This window comes from Manis pentadactyla, chromosome 10, assembly GCF_030020395.1.
Source record: "Manis pentadactyla isolate mManPen7 chromosome 10, mManPen7.hap1, whole genome shotgun sequence".
Taxonomy (NCBI): domain Eukaryota; kingdom Metazoa; phylum Chordata; class Mammalia; order Pholidota; family Manidae; genus Manis; species Manis pentadactyla.
This window is the reverse complement of record NC_080028.1, coordinates 76,321,152-76,343,530: the sequence shown is the minus strand read 5'-3', so window position 1 is coordinate 76,343,530 and position 22,379 is coordinate 76,321,152. Positions and strand designations below refer to the sequence as shown.

Sequence of the window (22,379 nt, the reverse complement as noted above, 5' to 3'; positions counted from 1 at the left end):
AGGCCCCCGGTGCCCGGTCACTGTTCTTGCTGCCCTGTTTCCCTAGTATTGGGGGCCGTATCCCTTTAAGTCTTCCAAAAAGCGCTCGCCAAAACAAAACAGAAAAAAAAAAAATTGGTCGCTTGCTTTTCTTATGTCCTCTGTCGCCCAGCCTCCAGTGCCTGCTCACTGTTCTTGCTGCCCTGTTTTCCTAGTATCCAGGGCCCTGCACTCTGGCCCGGATGGCTGGGGCTGGGTGTTCGGCAGTCCTGGGCTCCGTCTCCCTCCCGCTCTGCCTGCTCTTCTCCCGCCGGGAGCTGGGGGGAGGGGTGCTCGGCTCCCGCGGGGCCGGGGCTTGTATCTTACCCCCTTCGCGAGGCGCTGGGTTCTCTCAGGTGCGGATGTGGTCTGTATATTGTCCTGTGTCCTCTGGTCTTTATTCTAGGAAGGGTTGTCTTTGTTATATTTTCATAGATATATGTTGTTTTGGGAGGAGATTTCCGCTGCTCTACTCACGCCGCCATCTTCTGCCCATCTAAGATTTTTCTTAAAGCTCCCACAATTCCAAGTTGAGAACCATCACATTTGGTGATAGGCTGGTGGGAGACTTTATAAGGGAGGTGGTAGAGGAGTGGGGAGGTGGGTCACATTGACAACAGCTGAACCCACTGATCAGTCTCAATTGGGAGAGACAACCAGACAGTACATGCCACCTAAGGTGATGTGCTACAAGGGACACACTGCCTGTGACATTTCCTGGGAATTTCTCCCAGGTGAATCTGATTAGGTCTCTAGTGCAGAAGAACAGGAATATGCTACTTTTTTTGGATGTAAGCAGCCCCATCCTCTCCCTGCACAATACCGTGATTTTACAGACCACCTTCCTCCATTTCTTTTCTTTAGCCTCCCTGGTTTTCCCCTACTTTCTCTTGTTTAAATCAGCCACATAAAGGACACAAAGGAAAAAGTAAAGGTAGCAGAATGGGGTTGTGAACTGTCCTTTGACAATAACACTTTGGTGTAGGAATCTGGAAAGGGTACCAGTATATTTCAGCTCTTTCTGGGACTTCCTTTGTGTCTGGATCAGGATACATGTCAAACTCTTTGGCTTTTAAGGGTCAACATCAGTCTTGTCATTTGCATTTCTGGTACCCTTTCTTCATTCAGCAACAGAAGAAACTGAAGTTTGAGATTCCCCCAACAGAACAGAAAACGAATTTATTCCTGTCAACAACTCTACCCTTTAATGTTCACGAATGATTTCTGGAATGATATATGAACTGGTAATAGTGGTTACTTCTGGGAGGGTTAGGAGGCAGATGGGTCTTTCACTCCATACAAGGGCTTCTCCACGTTGGTACTACTGACATTCGGGGCCAATAATCCTTTCCTGTGGGGAACTGTCCTGTGCAGTGCAGGGTGCTCAGTACCATCCTTGGCCTCTACCCACTAGAAGCCAGTAGTGCTCCCTAGTTGTGATAACAAAAATGTTTCCCCACTTTGCCAAATGTCCCTTCAGGGAGCAAAACGGCCCTGGTTCAGTCACAATCCTATACATTTTTGCACTGTTTTTTTTTTTTACTACACACAATATTAATTATTCAAAATATTTTTAAAAAATTAAAAATTGAGAGAAAAAAGGCTAGCTGAGACAAGCAATAGTCAGAGAAGATGGTTTATGACAAAGATAAAAACTTAGCAGCCTGATGTTTAAATCTAGCCTCAGATTGGTCCTCACAAATTTTTAAAGAAAAAAACCCCAGATGATCTGACCATCCTGGGCTCACATTACCAGATGGCACAATGCGTGGGAGCTGAGTAGCAGCTGCCACTCAAGCCCCAGCTTAGCCTGTTCATTGCAGGCCTTCTCAGCCATCTGAGTTTGAGATTTGTGCTGTAACAGACATGCTATTGTCATCTATCCATGCAGTCTGGGCATTTCATGCTCTTTACACAACATTCTGCCATTACCTGCCATAGGGTCTGCACCTGGAGACAACACAAAAATCAGTGGTGCACAACAACTGGAGTCATTGTAGGATCCCTGGAGATCAAATGTAGGGGCTTCAATATACACGTTGCCCATGTTTTCAGCAATGAATGCCCGAATGGCTGGAACTATCTTGTCAGGTCGCAAACATCGGAGGATCACCATCCTCTCCAATCCTTGAAGGAAGTTCCAAGATCCTGGGAACTTCTCCTCATGGGGCCAGGCCGAGTCATAGATGAGCTTCCACTCATCAGCATTTTGTTCCAAATGTTCCATCAGGCCTTTCAGTTTGGGCAACGCAGATGCACGAACCACTTCTGCCCATGCCTTCTCAGACAGCCATTCAGGAGCTGGGTTGGGGAAGGGGTTGTCCAGGGCAATACCTCCAGTTAGAAGGAAGTACCAAATCTCCTCATTAATTAGCTTTTTCTCTTTCAGAATACCAACAGTCAGGAGGAGGGAAAAAAGCAACTTATCTTTCTCAAACAGAGAGTGGCAGACGTTGTTGTAGATGCTGAGGGTGAAGTGTTCAATGATGTACTCAATGCGCAGGTCCAGTTCTTCACTCTTCCTGCTGTGGGAGAGTGAACGCACGTAGAGATTTATGAACCATGTCAGGGAGTACTGGTACATCGGCTCGATGTTGGCCAGCTCAGAGATACAAAAGAAGATGGTGGTAGAGTGGATGGCCACTGGCTTGTAGCCCATCCGAGTCTCATCGATCTGTGTTTCTGTCATCAAAGCAATTTCCTGTTTCTCAGAGATTTCTTCAGATAGCAGTTTTGAGGAGGACAAAACTTTGATGGCAGTCTCATCCTCGAGGATGTTGCCCTCAGTCAGGGAGAGGACCTCCAAGATCTTATCTTCTATGTCTTTCAGCTGCTTTTTGTTCCTGGCACTTTCCACGATCAGCTTGTCCTTTTTCTCTTCCAGTTCTGGTTTCTCCTTGGTGGCCACGATGCCGAGGAGTTGATCTTGGAGACCCAGGGGTGTGATCATGAAGTTGAGGAGGCAGACTTTCACAGCAACTTCAGGGAGGTAATGTGGGTTCCTCAAACGGGTTGTGATGTATAACTTAAAATCCTGAGAGTATTCGATGATGTTTTCACCAAGCCTCATGTACTCGACCCCTTGTTGCCTGAATGTGGACTTAAGCAAAATGGGTTCAATGAAGGCATCCAGTTCTTCCCCAACGTTTTCTAGTAAGACAGGGGTACCAAACTGCAAAGCGTTTTCCAGTGTCCTCACATAGCTGGTATCAGAGAACTTGATGACTGACAGCTTATTCGCCTTCTCCATGTTTTTGATCCACTTATTAGCTTGACCCTGAGGATCAATCATTAAGGCCCAGCGTCTGGAATTGGACACAATGATGCCATTGTCAATGGAGAAGGAGTCAATGGGCAGCCCAGCAATCTGCCAAGCATGGATTTTTATGGGATCCCCTAATGTGTTGCTGAGACTGAAGTCACTGGAGCCAGGGATGACCTTGTTCTTACATTGGGCCAACCACTGCTTTTGGCACCGAGACCGGTAATCTACTGTAAAAGCCCCCAAGTAAGCCACAGTCCCCGAGGAGACCAACACATCCCCTGTCAGATTAGTATATTGGATTCCCAACTGCCGGGCAGCTTCTGTCCATCTGTCCTTCTCTCCCCCAAGACCACTGATCAGCTTTTCTGCCCTGATCAGCTTTTGGGAGCAGAGTTCAATGTTTTCCTCCAACATCTTTTTCTTGGTATTCATCTCTTCAAAGTCATTGTTCAGGGCCTGGAGGCGGTCTTCCACCAGCTTCAGCTCCGCTCGCTTCTGGTTCAGTTCCTGCATCTGAGTGTCCAGCTTCCCCTCGGCCTCCTTTAGCCGCTCCCGCTTGGGAGCCACCACTTTAGCCACACGATCGTACACCTCCATGGCCCTCACCCACTTGCACAGACCCTCGCAGGCAGATGACACGTTTTTAATGACAGCTGGCTGGAAATCTGGGTGATCAATAAACCTTTCCCGGATCCGTTTCATGATGACTAGGGGGATGTTGTCTTTGTCATATGTCTTAAGGCTCTCCAAGAATTTCAAATCTCCAAGAATCTTTCTTGATACCCCCCAGTAATCTTCTATCATTTTACCTGTTTGGAACAATAAATGGATATAAGACTATTTTTAAGACACTCTGGCTGAAGGCAGAAAAAGACAAATACATAAGATTTTACTTACATGTGGAATCTAAAAACAAAACAAAATGAACAGAATACTCATAGACACTAAGAAGTGACTGATGGTTACCATGGGGGTTGGGGTGAAATAGGTGAAGGGGATAAAGAGGCACAAAATCTCAATTATAAATTAGTCATGAGGATGCAAGTGCAGCATGGAGAATATGTCAATTACTCTGTAACATCTTTGTTGACAGACAGTAACTGCACTAATAACGTTGGGGTGAGCACTTAATAACGTAGATCACTATGTTGTATACTTGAAATCAATATAATACTGTATATCAACTATACTTAAAAAAATTTTTTTAAAGACATTCTGGCCCAGCCTTAAAGCCTTTTCAGTGGCTATTCCTCATTTGGGGAAAAAATCCGAAGTCCTACCAAGGATTTTCAGGGCATAGAAAAATACTCTGTATGATAACATAATGGTAGGTACCTGAAATTATATATTTGTCCAATGAACCAACAGAAAGAGAAATCAGGAAAACAACTCCATTCACAATTGCATCAAAAAAAATAAAATACCTAGGAATAAACCTAACCAAAGAAGTGAAAGACTTATATTCTGAAAACTACAAGTCACTCTTAAAAGAAATTAAAGGGGACACTAACAGATGGAAACGCATCCCATGCTCATGGCTAGGAAGAATTAATATCGTCAAAATGGCCATCCTGCCCAAAGCAATATACAGATTTGATGCAATCCCTATGAAACTACCAGCAACATTCTTCAATGAACTGGAACAAATAATTCAAAAATTCATATGGAAACACCAAAGACCCCGAATAGCCAAAGCAATCCTGAGAAAGAAGAATAAAGTAGGGGGGATCTCACTCCCCAACTTCAAGCTCTATTATAAAGCCATAGTAATCAAGACAATTTGGTACTGGCACAAGAACAGAGCCACAGACCAATGGAACAGACTAGACAATCCAGACATTAACTCAGACATATATGGTCAATTAATATTTGATAAAGGAGCCATAGACATACAATGGCGAAATGACAGTCTCTTCAACAGGTGGTGCTGGCAAAACTGGACAGCTACATGTAGGAGAATGAAACTGGACCATCGTCTAACCCCATATACAAAAGTAAACTCAAAATGGATCAAAGACCTGAATGTAAGTCATGAAACCATTAAACTCTTGGAAGAAAACATAGGCACAAACCTCTTAGACATAAACATGAGTGACCTCTTCTTGAACATATCTCCCCGGGCAAGGAAAACAACAGCAAAAATGAACAAGTGGGACTATATTAAGCTGAAAAGCTTCTGTACAGCAAAAGACACCATCAATAGAACAAAAAGAAACCCTACAGTATGGGAGAATATCTTTGAAAATGACACATCTGATAAAGGCTTGACGTCCAGAATATATAAAGAGCTCACACGCCTCAACAAACAAAAAACAAATAACCCAATTAAAAAATGGGCAAAGGAACTGAACAGACGGTTCTCCAAAAAAGAAATACAGATGGCCAACAGACACATGAAAAGATGCTCCACATCGCTAATTATCAGAGAAATGCAAATTAAAACTACAATGAGGTATCACCTCACACCAGTAAGGATGGCTGCCATCCAAAAGACAAACAACAACAAATGTTGGCGAGGCTGTGGAGAAAGGGGAACCCTCCTACACTGCTGGTGGGAATGTAAACTTGTTCAACCATTGTGGAAAGCAGTATGGAGGTACATCAAAATGCTCAAAACAGACTTACCATTTGACCCAGGAATTGCACTCCTAGGAATTTACCCTAAGAATGCAGCAATCAAGTATGAGAAAGATCAGTGCACCCCTATGTTTATCGCAGCACTATTTACAATAGCCAAGAATTGGAAGCAACCTAAATGTCCATCGATAGATGAATGGATAAAGAAGATGTGGTACATATACACAATGGAATACTACTCAGCCATAAGAAAAGGGCAAATCCAACCATTTGCAGCAACATGGATGGAGCTGGAGGGTATTATGCTCAGTGAAACAAGCCAAGCAGAGAAAGAGAAATACCAAATGATTTCACTCATCTGTGGAATATAAGAACAAAGGAAAAACTGAAGGAACAAAACAGCAGCAGAATCACAGAACTCAAGAATGGACTAACAGGTACCAAAGGGAAAGGGACTGGGGAGGATGGGTGGGTAGGGAGGGATAAGGGGGGGAGAAGTAGGGGGGTATTAAGATTAGCATCCATAGCGGGGTGGGAGAAAGGGGAGGGCTGTACAACACAGAGAAGACAAGTAGTGATTCTACAACAGGTTGCTACGCTGATGGACAGTGACTGTAAAGGAGTATATAGGGGGGACCTGGAATAGGGGAGAGCCTAGTAAACAAAGTATTCGTCATGTAAGTGTAGATTAATGATTAAAAAAAAAAATGCAGTTCCTATGTGGTGACCTCTAATGAGTTCTACACAATGATATAAAGGACATATAAAAGTGTAGGCAAAGGGTCTGTTTGTGTTTATACAGAGGATGAAAGCCTAATTTGGCTACCCCGAAAATGAACTAAGATACGATATGAAAGAGAACTTCCAACATCAGCACTCTCGGGAAGACTCATGCCAGAAGATGATCATCAAAAAACCCCAACAAAGATCCACGCACTGCTACAGCTGTAGATGCACTCATCCCACCAGCTCCTGGACTTGCCATGGGAATGAAGGAGATATCTAAGCTGGCTTGTGCATACAGTAAAACAACAAATCTGACTGGATCCATACTGTTGGAACTCAACCAAGAATTTGGAGAAGTGCAAATTGTAGCGCTCCAAACTCTTACAACTACAGACTATTTACTGTTAAAAGAACATATGGGATGTGAACAGTGCCCAGGAATGGGTTGTTTTAATTTGTCTGATTTTTCTCAAACTATTCAAATTCAGTTAGATAATAACCATCATATCATTGATAAGTTTTCACAAATGCCTAGGGTGCCTAACTGGTTTTCTTGGTTTCACTGGAGATGGCTGGTAATTACAGGTATGCTTTGGTTATGTAACTATACTCCTATTATGTTAATGTGTGTGCGCAATTTAAGTAGTAGCTTAAAATCTATACATGCTGAAGTTACTCTACAAGAAGATATGTCAAAGAAATAATCAATCTTCCCATGTTTTCTCCCGCCTGCTACTTCTATAGCTTTTCTTCTTCCTTCCTAATTACAACGAATTCTTAAATAGAATTCGTGCCTCATATCAAATTTACCGAGTATCATAACTCCTCCAAGTGGTAAAGATACCTCAAGACAAATGCTGGGCATAGAAGCCACAGGGCATAAATATGCAAAGAAATAAAAAGCTAACCATTTCAAACAATAAGGCTTCTCTCTCACTTACCAACTTAACATTTCCCTGTATGGCCCCGGAAGATGACTGGTTAGCCAGAGACGGGTAAGATTCCTCAAGGGAGGAACAACCTAAGACAGGCACAGTCGCAGGGGGGTCATCAGGTGAGAAATTGGGGATCAACAGAGGTGAGGCTTAGAACCTCACCCTCCCTGTTCTGAGAGAAATCTTCTGCATATGTGGATGTTTTATTGCCCTTGTCTAGCTTGGATTAACACATAGTCTACAGGCACACACCTGATCATCTACATTTGCTCTCTTACAACACTAAACTATGTTTTCTACCTTTATCTTGTCTCTACCTACCACTTCAGCATCTTATTAAAAATAATAAAGAGAGAAATGTGGTATCCACATATAAATCAAGTATAAAAATCAAATGTGTATTCATATTTGAACTGACTGTTCATAATGCATGAGCAAAACCAAAAGTTTCTGTGATGACTGCCCTTGTACTGTTCACCATGTAACTTATTCACTATGTAAGAATTTGTTCTCCATGTAAGAACTTGTTCGTTATGCTTCAGAAGATTGGAGACTGACGAAAATTAGGCTTGGGGTGGATTAATGATTGTGCATTGAGCATTGACTCCCCTATACAGAATTTTATTGTTGTTAACAACCATTTGATCAATAAATATGAGAGATGCCCTAACAACAACAACCAAAAAAAAGTACACACTTCCAATTGTAAAATAAATAAGTAACCGGGATGTAATGTATAGCATAAGGAATATAGTCAAAATATTGTAACAACTTGGTATGGTGATAGCTGGTACTTAGAATTATCATGTATATAAGTGTTGAATCACTGTGTTGTACACCTGAAACTATTGTAATGTAATACTGTGTGTCAACTACCCTTCAATAAAAAATAATTATCTAAAAAAAAAAAAAAAAATTATATATTTGTCTAAACCCATAGAGTGAACATTAATGCATACTATGGACTGTGGGTAATATTGATGTCAGTTGTAGGCTTATCAACTGTTAACAGATACACTTCTCTGGTGGGGGATGTCAATAATAGGGGAGGCTGTAAGGATGGGAGAAATAAGGGAAATCTCTATACCTTCCTGTCAATTTTGCTGTGATCTTAAAACTGCTCTAAAAATATTAAAATCTAAGTAAAGAAAAGTCTATGCTCCCCACCATGGTCTGGGAGGCTCACTGACCTCACCACCTCATCTTTTCTTTGGTCCCTAGACATCAGTCATTAAAGACCTTCCTTCAACTGATTGATGAGCCATGCTTCCTATAATGAGCCCTTCATCTTGGCTGTCCAGGGCATGTGGCTGGTTCCTGACCAGACTTGAGGATTATTCTAAAAGCCACCGTCATAAAGAGGTTTCCTTAGATTTCCCTCACTAAAGTGGGCTCCTCCATCCTCCTGCAGCATTTTCTTTCATCTCAGCTGCCAGAATGTCCATTTCCTTTATAGCATTTATCACAATGCATATATATTTTTTAGTTGTTATTGTCTGCCTCTCCCTTGAAATGGCAAGCGTCTGCTGTGTTTACTACAATCTGGCACAGTGCCTGACACTGGTTATCAATAAATATGTATTGAATGAACATTGTCCCTTATCACAGTCATGGACAGAGAAGGCAAAGGAGCCATGGGCGTGTTTTGAATATTCTCTCCCAAGTCTGGGAGGTGGGCTAGATGGTATCCAATCAGTCTTCCTTGTGAGTGAGTGAGGCGGTCTCCCAAGAAATAGACAGAGGGTGGGGGAAGCAGCTTGAAGGCTGTCCTGGGCCTGCCCAGAAATAGAGTGGGACCCTCACCCTCCTCAGCACCCACTGTGCTGACTAACAATGGATTGTCGAGCCATCTAGGGGCAGTGCCCCTATTTTGACAAGTTGGAAAAAAGTCAGGAGTGTTTTGGCTCATGGCACTATAAACATTTGCCCAGTTCAGGCTTATCAAAAAAGTTATACTTGAGAAATTATATTAAGTACAGCAGGTCACATGTGTCCCATTTCTAATATAAGCACAGCAATCAAACAAATATTTCCAATGAAGTTTTTGTTTGCATTCAGTAAAATGATCTGCTTCATTTAAATTCAAGGTACCCAAAACAAATTCAATTGCTCTTTTGGTCCATCCTAATATACTGGCTAAGTTTTGCAAGTTTGGTAAATAGTATATACAATTCACTTCAATTTAAAAATAAGAACGGTTAAGGATGGGTCCTGTGCTGATCATCAATGATCCAAGAACAAAATTAATTTTTGTGACCTGGCCATGCTTTGTGTATCTCAGCAGTTTCTCCATCCTGCACCTTAGAACTTCCTGGGAGCTTTGAACAAATACTTATGCTCAGGCCGCACCCCAGAAGAAGTATGAATCTCTAGGAGTGGGGTCAGGGGCTCAGCATTCTTCATGCTCTCCAGACGACACCAGGGCATAGCCAGGGTGGAGGAGGGCTGGCCAGCTCACCCTTGCTCAGGCCAACTTATTACACCTTAGCTGCCTCCCTAAAGTATTCTCCTATACAGTCCTTTTCCTGCTTGTCCATTCCTGACCACCTTTGCATCTTCTTCAAGTGGTTTTTGGCCTGAAACTGGTCAGGGAAGAGGAAACACTAATCAATGGGAAGCAGAAACCAGAGGCTTCTGAATGAGGGATCAGGAATTTCTAACATCTCAGAAGGAATGGAGGGATAGCAGGACTGTTCCCAGGAGAGGAGGATTCTGAGGGCAGGAGATATCACTGGAGCTGGTTTTAAAGTCCTGTTCAGTTCTAAGACGCTGATCTTAATACAAGTCCTTACATCTAATTCAGATTTTAAAGAGAATGAACTATTCACCTCTGAATGCTCCTAGGCTCAATTCTAAGAGATTTCCTTCCTCCCTCTTTCCCTTATTCCTTTCTCTCTCCCCATTTCTAAGTCTCAGTATTCTTGTCCCTACCCCACCCCCAGTTTCTGTCTCTGCTTGCCTTTGTCCTGTCTCTTTTCAACTCTTCCCTTCCAGCTCGTTCTCTTCTTCCGTGTGTGTGTGTGTGTGTGTGTGTGTGTGTGTGTGTGCGCATGCACATGCATGCATCTAGGTGTCTGGGTCTCTCCATTTCTGTCTCTGTCTCTTTCTCTCTCTCTGTCTCATCCTATCTTTCTTTCTCTGGTTACCTCTTTCAGTTTTTCTCCATCACTTTCTCTTTCTTGCTCTTTCTGTTTCTCTCCCTGTCAACCACACACTACTCTGTGTGCTTGTTCCACATCAGTTCTTTGGTCTCCATGACCTTCATTTTTGTACTCATTTGCAGGCAAGGGTCCTGACTAAGCTCAGCCTCACCAACAGATGCCTGCATATTCCTGACTGACTAGGAGGAGAGAGGAGAGTGAAGAAACAGAAGAGAACTCTTTGGATGAACATGCACATCTGGCACCTTTCTTTTTCCTCCAAGACTCCATGGCACTGCCTGTGGGCCTGGGGCAGGGTAGGTGGGGACAATGGCACCCTTGTTGCCAGACTGTGAAGGCCTCTGGGTGGAGTGAGGTGCAGAAGGGGGTTACCACTGCTGCTGGCGTCTGGCTTCCTCTCTGGTTTCAGCCCTTTCATGACACAGATGCTCTCCATGACCAGCTTGACAGGGCCTGGTGGGTTCTGCATCGACTTCACCAGTGAGATGTCTGCCGGGTTCAGGGTGTCCAGTGCAGTGAGCGCAGCCTCCAGCGCTGGCATGGCCTCTGCCAGGTCCCCCTCACATTCGTTCTACAGGCAGCACAGGGACAGAAAGAGTGAGTGCCTGGTGCCTGGCAGGCACACTGGCACCACTGTGAAGCAAAGCTCTGCTCCAGAGGAAGCAGAGGGAGCAGGAGAGCACCACCTGCCCCAGTGTCCTTGCAGGATGGTTCCCCTCCTGGAGTTCTGCACCTGATGGTGGCTCTATATGTTGACCAGCAGCAGGAAGGCACTTGTGGCCTTTTGGGGCTGTGGGTTGGGTGCCTTGGACATTGAGAATTCACCTAGTTTGAGATCTTAAGAAAATCAAGATTTTTGGTTTTTAACACATTCCTAAGAGATATATGCAATGGGTGACTTCGCACCTTGTTGATCAAAGATGGGCTTGAGAGATGGAATAGAAGATGAGGCCTGAGAGTTGAGTAACAGATGGGAAGGGGGTTCCGGAAATTTAGGGAAGAAATAAGGTATGAGCAGGGGAGAAGGTCAGGGATTGGGTGAGGGTCTGGAATGTGTTGTAGCACAGAGACAGTCAGGAAGAGTAAAGGGATAGGGTGAAGCTGGCGGTAGGGTGGAGTGCAAGGATGAAGAATGGGGAGAGAGATTAGAGCTGGGTGGTAAACTCTGGGAGAAGGAGACAGTGTGTGTTTTGTCTATTGTTCATTTAGAAACAAAATTAATACAATGGACTATTAATCAGCCATAAAAGGAATGAAGTACTGATTCATGCAAAAATATGCATAAACCTTAAAAATATTATGCTAAGTGAAAGAAGCCAGATGAAAAATGCCACCGTCTATACAATTCCATTTACATGAAATGTGCAGAAAAGGAAAATCCAGAGAGGCAGAAAGTAGGTTAGTGGTTGCCAAGGGCTGGGGAGAGGGAGGAATACGGAGTGACTGCTAATGGGTATGGATTTCTTTTTGGAGTAATGAAAATGTTCTAGAACTAGATAGTGGTGGTGGTTGTACAACTTTGTAGTATACTAAACATCTCTGAGTTGCCTCATTTTAAAAGGTGAATATCAATGGTATGTGAATTATATCTCAATTTAAAAAAGACTTAACGTTGTAAGACTTTAGAACTGTAAGGGAGGGACCTTACAGGTTACTTCATCTAATCACCAAGCTGGTTAGTCCCAGCGACAAGCTCCAGCCCTGGGCTCCTGGCCCCTCTAGTAACCTGTTAGTGAGTGATAATCTTACAGCCATGATTTCACAAGAGAACATTGATTCTTAGACAAAGCAGCATGTGTTGAAGTCTATATGCTACAGGTTTACTGTGATAGGCCAACAGAATAAGGTGGTTCCACCTTCTTACATATGAGTGTGTGTGTGTGCACATGAATGTATACACGTGTGTGTTTATTGTGGATTCTTTGTTTAGGTTTTCGGCTATTCTTATAAGCTTTTAGCGGTGTTTTATTTGGCTTCATTATACTAAAAAAAAAAACACCAGCCCTCCACCCCCTGCAAAATGAGCCACATCAGATGTTACAATATCAAAACGGAATGTCTGCTTCAGAGGGCAATAATGGCTCACTCCCAGGGTCACTCAGTTTGCTTCCTCTTCAGTTTCAGGATATGTTCCTGAGCATGAGTCAAGAGGAAGAAGAGATACCAGTTCCTGCTGTTTATCATGGTCAGCTTCAGAATGGGCTTGGTAGCAGAGGAGACCAAAGCTCAACCACAGCTTTGGATTTTAAGTGGATTTCAATAATCTCAGGTGCCCGTAGCTTCGTTATTACCTATTGAGAGTCCTGTGTTGCTTTTTTATAACATGCCAGACAATGGTAGCCCATACATGTTTTGTGCCTCCCAGTGACCTGGTAGCTCTGCTTCCTTCCTAAGATGCAAGGCCTGGGTTCCAGCAAGCTTGTTTGTCAAATGACTCAAAAAGCTCTAATTGTAACATTCTCAGCCCTGTCTCTCCATCAGAGTCACTGAGCATTTAGGGTATCCTCATGGTCAGGCCCCACTCCCAGAGAGTCTGATTCATTCAGTTTGCATGGGATCTGGGCATCTGCATCTTTAAAATTCCAAAGGTGATTGCGATGCTCAGTTCTGTTGAGACACTCCGGCTTACAGTCTTGAAACACCAAAAACAGGGCAGGAAGCACCAGACTTCAGTGCTCAGTAGGGGAATGGCTACTGATGGATGAGGCCCTTACTTAAAATGGTCATTAAAACAGTTATATGACATTGTGGAAAACCACGTGGATAAGATGTCAAGGAAAAAAAAAAAGCATGATGCAAATTTCAATTATGCTGTGATTTCAATAATGTAAAATTACCCACATTTGTAGACAGGAAGGGAAACTGAAAAGGTGTTAAACCTGAGTTTTTAAATATTCTGTTGTATATGTTATTACTGCTACATCATTTGTCTCTATGATAAGCATTGATTCAATAGTGCAAAAAGCAACAGGGCTGTTTGAGGGGTGCTCTGATAAAACGTAATCACTCTGCAGTAATTTTGGCATCAGTTATTATCCTCACTGGGGGGAAAGAAATGACTCATCAGCTTAAAAAGAAACAACCACTTTAAGCAAACTGTTGTACTTGGGAAGCAAATGTTTGGGGCCCTTTCTCTGCCAGTCTCCTAACCTTCTCTGCACAGATTCCACTTGCATTGTTGAGCCTCCACCCTGCCTTAGTCACCACGCTGGGGGCTGTCCTGTGGTATCTCATTTCTAGGGGTGCAAGGAGATCAGAGAATATTAGCAGTCCTCATGTGGAGAAGGACTGTAGCCCTGAAAGGTTCAGGAAGAGGTTTTGGTCCTCAAGAAAGCCTCAGGGAAACTCAGAGCAAGCAGAGGTATTTTTCCTCCTCCCTGGACAGTTTCTTCCACCTCATGACTCACCTCTTAAGATGTCACTCCCAGCATGCAGGATGAGATGGCAGAATAGCACACCTCACCCTTCACACTGAAACCCGAGGTACTGATTTATTGCCCAGGAATGAGTGTGGTGGGTCATGTCCTTGTAAATCTCATGTCACCTCCTGTGTCTGTCCTGCTCCAGCAAGTCACTGTTCTGCCCTGATCTTGTAGAATGGAGTCCTGGGTGTGATGGTACCTACATGTGGCACTAGGCTGGCCTTTATCAAACAGACAATTCTGCCTGATGCAGGGTAAAGAACAGCTGCTCTGGAGAATAGCTAACATGAACCATGAAGCTCTGACTGTGTGCTGGACACACACTACAAACTTCCCATGTTTTTCTCTTAATATCCTGATGTTATAGATGAGGAAACTGAGGTTAGGAAAGGGCAGAGCAAATATTGAGCCCTGACGTACCTGATACTAGTATAAAACCACAGAGGAGTTGCAAATTCACATGCCTCCAAGGACCAAGCCAGTGATATAAGTGTGAGAACCAGGCTGGCTGGGGCTTTGGTGAACTGAAAAATGCATGGGGCAGCATCTATTCAATGTTGCTGTGGCTGCAACCCCAGAATACAGGCCCAAGGTTACCATAATGCTCAATTTTTTCCCTAAAGAAAAGCCACAAATTTAGAATTTTTACTTGAAATCCCCTGATTTTTAAAAGTGGTTAACTGATGCTGCAGATTTTTAAAAAATACTGTGTATGTCACAGTGTATGTGTGCTCCCTACCTGCCTGTTTGCAATTTCTGAAATAATGGTCAGAGGCAGCAGCTTTGGAATCAGAGAATACTGGGTTTGTATGTGGATTCAGTCACTTTGTAGCTATATGACTCCAAACAAGTCATTTAAGTTCTTGTACTATGATTTCCTCCTCCATAAACTGGGAATGATACCATTTGCCTTTCAGGGCTGTTAGGCTAAAAGGTAATATAAATCAAATAGAGGTGAATGCAGTCTTCATGAGGAAGAAATTCTGTCATGTTCACTCCTATTTCCCCAGCCTAGAAAGGCACCAGCACATAGTGAATATTCAATAAATATTTGTTAAAGGAAGAAACCAAAGAAACCACTGTGGTGCTGCTAAGAATAGCTATTATGATCATCCTGTCATAGAATGACAAATCATCTGCTGGATCATGGTGCTTGGTGCCCCGTGGTCACCATCTTTTATGGTCCCATTGGCCTCCTGTCTGTGCCACTGGCACTGTAAGTAAACATCTCTCATCCAGGGCATTCGTTGTGTGACTCTGAGGCCAGGGATTGGATCCATGGGAATCTACAAGAGGCCAGGTCTCAGGACTCATCAGAGAAAAGCCAATCTGGAAGGCCTGTCCTTTTCGAGAAAGTGCCCCATGACCTATTTATCCTAGAAGCCAGACACAAGCTACTTTCTGTTCAAGCTCTTACTTAAAGAATGGTCAGAAGAATTTTCTAACTGCTAAGTGGGAGCATAGGGATAAGTATCTTAAGCTATATGCCAAGAGCCTTGGATTCTAAACCCACTAACCAGCTGTGCAACTCTGAAAAGTCATTTCACCACTGAATCTCAATATTGTTGACTCTCAGATATTATTTCTTCCTAAGTCCAAGGTCATTGTGATACTCAAGTGGAATTGTATACTTTGAAAGTGCTTTGAGAAATATATAACATCACATGAATGTTAATCAGATTTTCTTCTAATACCTGAATTAGGGCTATTCTTCTTTGGTACAAGAATCACCTTCAAATGGGATCTTCTAGGTTCAACATTGACATTCAACAATTATTTATTCCACACCTATGACATGCCAGGTACATTTGAGCAAAAAGATGATGAAGGTGAATGAGACAGCCAAGGGGACAGCTAGTGCAAGAGCCCTGAGGTGGGATGTGCCCTGTGTATTTATTTAAGGAACAGCTAGGCAGCCAGTGTGGCCAGAGAATAGTAATGAGAGGATAGTAAGAAGAGATGAGGTTAGATCACACTGGGTCTTGTAGACCTTGACTCTGAGTGAGATGGAGAGTCCAGACCCTTGAACAACACAGATTTGAAATGCACAGGTCCCTTTCAATAAATACTGTAGTAGTGTAAATATATTATCCATTCCATATGATTTTAATAACATTTTCCTTTCTCTAGCTTACATTATTATAGGAGGATATAATACATATAACATATAAAATATGTGCTGATCAACTGTTATGTTATCAGTAAGGCTTAGTGTGCAAACAGTAAGCTATTAGTGGTTAAGTTTTGGGGCAGTCAAAAGCTCTATGTGGATTTTTGACTGTAGGAGAGGTCAGTGCCCCTAACCCCTACATTGTTCAAGGGCCAAGGGTATTTGGGAAACGGTAATGCTTCCTGGAGACAGCCAGACATCACAAAGACTTGCTTCTTCATTTACCAACCAGTGATGCTGGGAAGGTCATCTACCCTTTTCAAGCCACACTTTTCTCATCTGCAAGATGGGCATGACCACACACATTCTGCAGGACTGTGTTAGGCTCTTGTGAGAAATGGACAAGCCCTTAAAATGCTGGTTCCCTCCCTGCCTTTCCTCTTGGCTCCTAACCTTGATTCCCTGAGCAATGGCAGCAGCAGCATTGGCTTCTTTTTCATCTGCCTGTACCAGAAATTTCTTGGTATCAGCTTCTCTGGTCTCCTCTTCAATTTTCACCATCATTTTGTCAGTCTCCTCAGAGGTATGGATGAGCTGCGGCTGGAGGGCAGTCAGTTCTACTTGCATGACTGCCACCTGCAAGGAGAGGTGGGTGGGAGGGGTGCAGGCTGAGCTGTGTCAATGCTGAAAATGGCACAGTTGGCAAGAACTGAAATGATTCTCCAACCTACAATTTATGCAGAAAATTCTAATGATTTTAATGTGGTACTGGGTATACATTCGGCGGCTGCAGTTTATTGCTTTGACTTTCAGTACTTAGTTATTAAGTTCATTCTAAGGGTTATAGTTACCAGGCACTGTGCTAAGCACTAAAAATGTAATGGCACACTTAACATTTTCTAAAAAGGTGTTGTTTCCTTTTGTGTTGAGCCTACATTCTACTGCTGGGGGCAGGGAAAGAGACAACAAAGGCAAGCTAGGAAAAAAAACAAAACTTCATCTTTTTAAGGCTATGAAGGAAACATATATAACTGAGATACCTGGGACAGAAGGAAGGTTCAAGGCCATTTTTTCCAAGACTCTCATGCCCTCTGAAACGTTCCTGCCTGGTGGTTTTCTGGCCTCTACTCGAATACCTCTAACGATGGGGAGCTTACCACCTCTCAGGAGAATTGTGCTGTTTTTCAGTAACTAGACCATTAGACCCGCCTAAAGAGTTGTAATCTGCCCCCATGCAATATTCACCCACTGGTCCTGATTCTGCCTTTCTGAGAAAGCTCAGATTCATATTTCACGAGGCTGTACCCTCTCTTCCCAGCAAGCCCATGTGACGGAGCATAACATGCTGGTGGCTGGGAGCACATGCCCCGTGTTCATGCAGATGAGTCTTGTTTGGGGCTGGACCATTCCTGCAGGCTGATCATGAAGCTGCATGTCTGTGGGCAAGTCGCCTGGGCCTCCCTGCACGTTGGTTTCTTTTGTGTAACACGCTGATGACAGTACTTCCTCATGTAATGCACAGCGCTGCACAGGTGGTAGGAATGTTAATGGGCACCCTTGTTCTCTTTTCTGGTCTAGACTGTCTCAGGGTGCTGATCCTCAAACAACACAGTTTGCTCACTGTTGTCTGGACAGCCTCCAATTTTTAACATCTCTCTAAAAGCCAAGGACCCTGCATTGGAGCCAGCACCCCAGGAGCAGAGCGGCAGAGGCCACCCCTGATGCTCTCTGCCACCCCTGTGCTATAGAGTTGGTGGATTTGCTGCACTCAGTGACAGGTCACCCTACTGTAGACTGTCCAGGTACCCCAGTTCCTTACTGATGCTGGAAATTCATGTCTTACAATGGTTCTCATTTTAGATGGTTTGTCAAGGGGCTCCAAGCACAAATCAATTACTTATGTACATGCCAGGCATTTTGCTCAGGGCTGTACCTGTATCAGCTCAATCTTCATAATATTCCTATGAAGTAAAAACTGTTATTACCTTTTTACAAAGAGAAAAATGAGGCCCCAAGAGGTGAAATAACATTTTCAAGGTCCATCCACAATGAACAAGATATCAAAATCTTAAATACAGATAGAATCTCATAGGACCGGGTTTAGTGAGGCAAGTAAGGTGAGTTCTGCTGTCTTTATTTGGTGCCCTCTTAAATTCTGCACCTGAACAAGTACCTCATGCATCCACCTAGTCCTGGGCCTCTCTGTCCTTGTTCTATTTGGGCAGTGCTCACCTGTGAAGCTGCAAAATCGAGTTTCTGCAGGCCTGTCAGGTAGCGGTTTCTCATCATATCAATCTCTAGCCTCTTGCTATTTAGGAGTGTCTTGAAGGTTAGGATCAATTCGAGGTAGGAGGTGGGGGTAACGTAGTTGTGTCTGCGAAGTGTGTTGTAATAATCGAGTGACAGCTGCTTCACACTCTCCTGGAAATATTTGCACATGGAGATGACCCTGCCAAGGACACAAGGGTGGTTAGGCAGGCCAACTTCCTCCAGAGAGACCACAGATGTGAGGATGAGACAAGGCACACACTAAGTATGGCCTGCTAGAATCCAAAATTCTCAGAAAACAGGTCAACAGAGATGCAAGAAGGGTTAGGGAGGTACATATTCTTACAAGAATGATTTTTGAGTAAATAATTTCTATCTCTGATCACTTTGGTGAATCACCAGGGCTAAAGCAGGAGTTCCTAACCGTTGGCAGTTCAGTGAAGCCTCCTGACTTTGCAGAGTAATATTTTAAAATGCATAAAATAAAATACAAAGGATTACAAAGGAAACCAATTATATTGAAATAATTTTCAAAATATTTTAAAAACCAAATTTGTGATATTATAATGTATGTACTTTGTATCAATACTTTAAGTCAGGCTCAGCAAAGCTTTTCTGAAGAGCCAAATAGTAAAAATTCACACTTTTTCGGTCACATGGTCTCTGTGCGAGCTACTCAACTCTGCAGTTGTAGTAGTGTTAAAAAAAGGCATGGCTGTGTTCCAATAAAACGTTATTTACAAAACAGGCTGGGAAACGGATGTGGCCAGTGGATCATAGTTTGCTGATCTCTGCATTAAATAATAAGATTGGGCAGCAGGTCTAAAAACTACCATAATTTTGAAGGAAATGATATACTAAGTATCTGTAATGACTGAACAAGTCATAAAAAAAACTGATTCCTATTGGTAATAAGCCTTGTTTGTTAAACCTACTGAGATTTACTGCCTACATCTATCACTGAAGGAAATGCAAAATTCCAGTTGGACATCAGTGAAAATGAAGATGTAATTTTTCTTCACTTACATTTACTGACCCTATGAATTCTAGCCTATAGAGCCAAAATAGACATTTTCTAGAGAAACTTCGGCAGTGCTCACTTACATGACTAAATTCCTTAAAATGGAATTTAAAGTCATCAACAGTCTGACCCCTGCCTACGTCTTCATTTTCCATTCATCCACTTAATAAGCAGTAATTGAACCTACTGCATATCAGGTAATTGACTGACTATGTACCAGGCACCGGGTGGGCACTAAGGATATACAGGCAGACAAGGCAGTGATATAACCTCTGCCTTCATGGGCACCCAGGGTGGTTGACATTCACATCCCTTCCCTTACTCTAGTCAAAATTAAGTGGATTTTTTTTGTGTGTGTATCTGTGCTTTATACATAGAAGAGTAAGTTTTTTTCACTCTCACAAGAACCAGTTTTCATCCTCTTGACAGCGATATCACTCCTGTTGAGAACACATGCTTCTAGACTACTGAAATAGCTACATTATTACAGTCAGGTCCTCATAGCTATGACAACAGTGTGTCTTCAGGATAATTCCAGACAATGAAATTTAATTCTTTGCAGAGTTTAACTACATGTGATTTCAAAGTATAAGACATTTTCTATATATACATTGAGAGACCATAAAACAAAAAGAAATAGAGCCAATATCTGGATTTTCAGTTTGGAATATCTGGTTGGGCTACTAAAACGCAGCTAACACTTACTCTATCCGAATACTGTCATCAAGTTCCACATCTTCCAGAAATTTGCTGGCCACCAACTCTAGGGCGTCTGTGGGCCAGGACTGGAACCAATCGATTGTACAGCAATTGATCAGTGAAGGGAACATCCGCAGGCGGTTCCGGAAGGCATCCCCAACTGGACTCATGGCTGATAAAAAGTATACTCTTGGTTAGTTCCCTTCCTCCAAGATAAGGAGTCCCAACGGTGCAGGCAGTCTTCCCAAGGATTCTGGTAGGGTAAGGGAGGTGGTCATGTTTCTATTGGTTCTCCAGGGGTGTAACTGGGAACAGTCACAATGAGTGATCTAGGAAGTGCATGAGAACTATCGGATATTTTCATGTAACTTTGTGATGGGAATGCAGTATATTATAATAGCCTTCTGACTGGTCCCCTATACCCATTTTTGTCCCACCAAGAACCTTTGGGCCACTTAGCCAACCTGGTTTGAGCCCCTTGATCACTTTCTCTATTTGTGCTGACTCAGACCCAAGAGAGCCATGGATACCCCCTACATAGTTACTTACGGAAGTTACTGTGGGAGCCATCAGTTTGTTTCTGACCCCATCTCCATCCAACAACAAATTTTGGGTTCTATACTCCAAATTCCATTCATTTTTTATTTAGACTTGATGTGGTAGGAGGAAGCATGATGCATAGGTGGAACTGTGAGGAGGTCAGTGTGGTTGAAAAAGAGAGAGAGAAGGAGAAGCTTGGTCTGAGATAAGAGTGGAGAGGACACAGGGGACAGTATGGCAGGTGGCCTTAGAAAGCCACAGATTAATAATTTTGGTATTTATCCTAATAGAAAGCAATTCAAGTGTTTTGTGTGGGGTGTGTGTGTGTGTGTGTGTGTGTGTGTGTGTATATGTGTATATACACAATGATCATATTTGCAATACCTGAAAAAATCCTGGATCAACAGAACAGAAAGGTCTGTAATGGACAAGAGTGGACATAGATGGAATGGTTAGAAAGCTGCAGAGGTGAGATCTGGGTGAGATGACAGAGGCTTAACTCATTGGAAGGTGGTGGTGATGGATGTAAGTGGGTGGCTCTGGGAGTACTAGCAAGGAGATAAAACTGACAGGACATGGTAACAAGACAAAGAGCACATTAAACACAACCTCTAGGTTTTTGGATAGATTGGGGATGCCATTCACAGAGAACTTCAGATGTTGCTCTGTGAGGCCAGCAGGTTTATGTACTGAGAGGAAGGAGAGGGTTCAGGGGAGAACTCGGAGAATTGAGGAAAAGTGGAACAGGTGCAAAATAGTTGTTTGGGAAAGTGGAAGTATACACAGCAGTTCCAGGCACTGACCCCTGGGCAAGGGCCTTGGCTGGATCAGTCCTGGGACCACTGTAAGAGGAATTGTTTTAGGGCACCTCAGGAGACCCTGTAAAATCAGACAAAAAGGGAAGAGTCTTTTTTTTTTTTGCTTCTTCTTACCAAGGACAATGTGAAGGTTCTTTTTCACTCTCTCAATAAAGAAATTATACATAGAAAGAGGAGTGATCTCGATCTTCTTGCCTTCTGTCCTAGCTGCCGTTTGCATCTTCTCCACAAGGTCTGCCTTCTCGTCAGCTGGGAAGATGTTGGGCACATCGCCTGTGTTCAGAAGCATGTTGATGTCCTCGATGAATGACTCATCCCTGATCTGGTTATCAGCGAATAGGAACACAGTGCTCTTGGTGGCCACACCGACCTGCAGCATGATCTTCTTCAGGTCTTCCCGCCAGTCGTGGCCTGAATAGTTCTTAGTGATCTCTATCTGGTACAGCGCATATGAGTTCATGAATGTGGACAGCTTGCTGGCACTCTGCCGCCCACTGCCACCGATGCCCACCAGCAGCAAGTGGCCTTTGTCCTGCTTCAGGACCCTGCAGATCCTGGAGATGTGCTCAATGGCGAACCTGAACATGACCAAAGACATGGGGGCCTTGCTGACGTTGTTGAACTCATCAAGGTAGTGTTCCATGACCACCGTAAGCTGTTTCAGGTCAGTGATCTCATCATAGATTTTTTTGTCACTTTCTGGCTTGAAGAAATCTCCAAAGAAGAGGCTACGGATATTATCATCTATAATCTTTCCAGTGGGTGACAGGTGAATAAGAACCTGTGGGAAAGATAGGTCTCAGTCAGGTATTCAGCCCA

The 22,379-nt window shown here is 43.3% G+C and overlaps 1 protein-coding gene and 1 long non-coding RNA gene across 9 annotated transcripts in view; one reads left to right on the top strand and one right to left on the bottom strand.

Moving 5' to 3' along the window:
* DNAH3 (dynein axonemal heavy chain 3) overlaps nt 1-22,379 on the bottom strand; it is a 197,738-nt gene that overhangs the window by 31,404 nt on the left and 143,955 nt on the right. For all 8 annotated transcript variants that reach the window (XR_005027501.2, XM_036899295.2, XM_057487004.1 and 5 more), the window contains 6 exons: nt 21,675-22,341; nt 20,209-20,374; nt 18,447-18,663; nt 16,668-16,850; nt 11,055-11,253; nt 1,951-4,092 (listed from right to left, as the gene is read on the bottom strand). Coding sequence is in view for 7 of the 8 variants with exons in the window: in XM_036899295.2 (XP_036755190.2) it covers nt 1,951-4,092; nt 11,055-11,253; nt 16,668-16,850; nt 18,447-18,663; nt 20,209-20,374; nt 21,675-22,341 (3,574 nt within the window). In the remaining variant the exon portion in view is untranslated. The remainder of the gene's footprint in view (nt 1-1,950; nt 4,093-11,054; nt 11,254-16,667; nt 16,851-18,446; nt 18,664-20,208; nt 20,375-21,674; nt 22,342-22,379) is intronic.
* Nucleotides 2,873-11,043, top strand: LOC130679136 (uncharacterized). Its single transcript, XR_008992135.1, has 3 exons — nt 2,873-3,007; nt 3,289-3,526; nt 10,805-11,043. It is a non-coding gene; the product is annotated as an uncharacterized LOC130679136 (long non-coding RNA).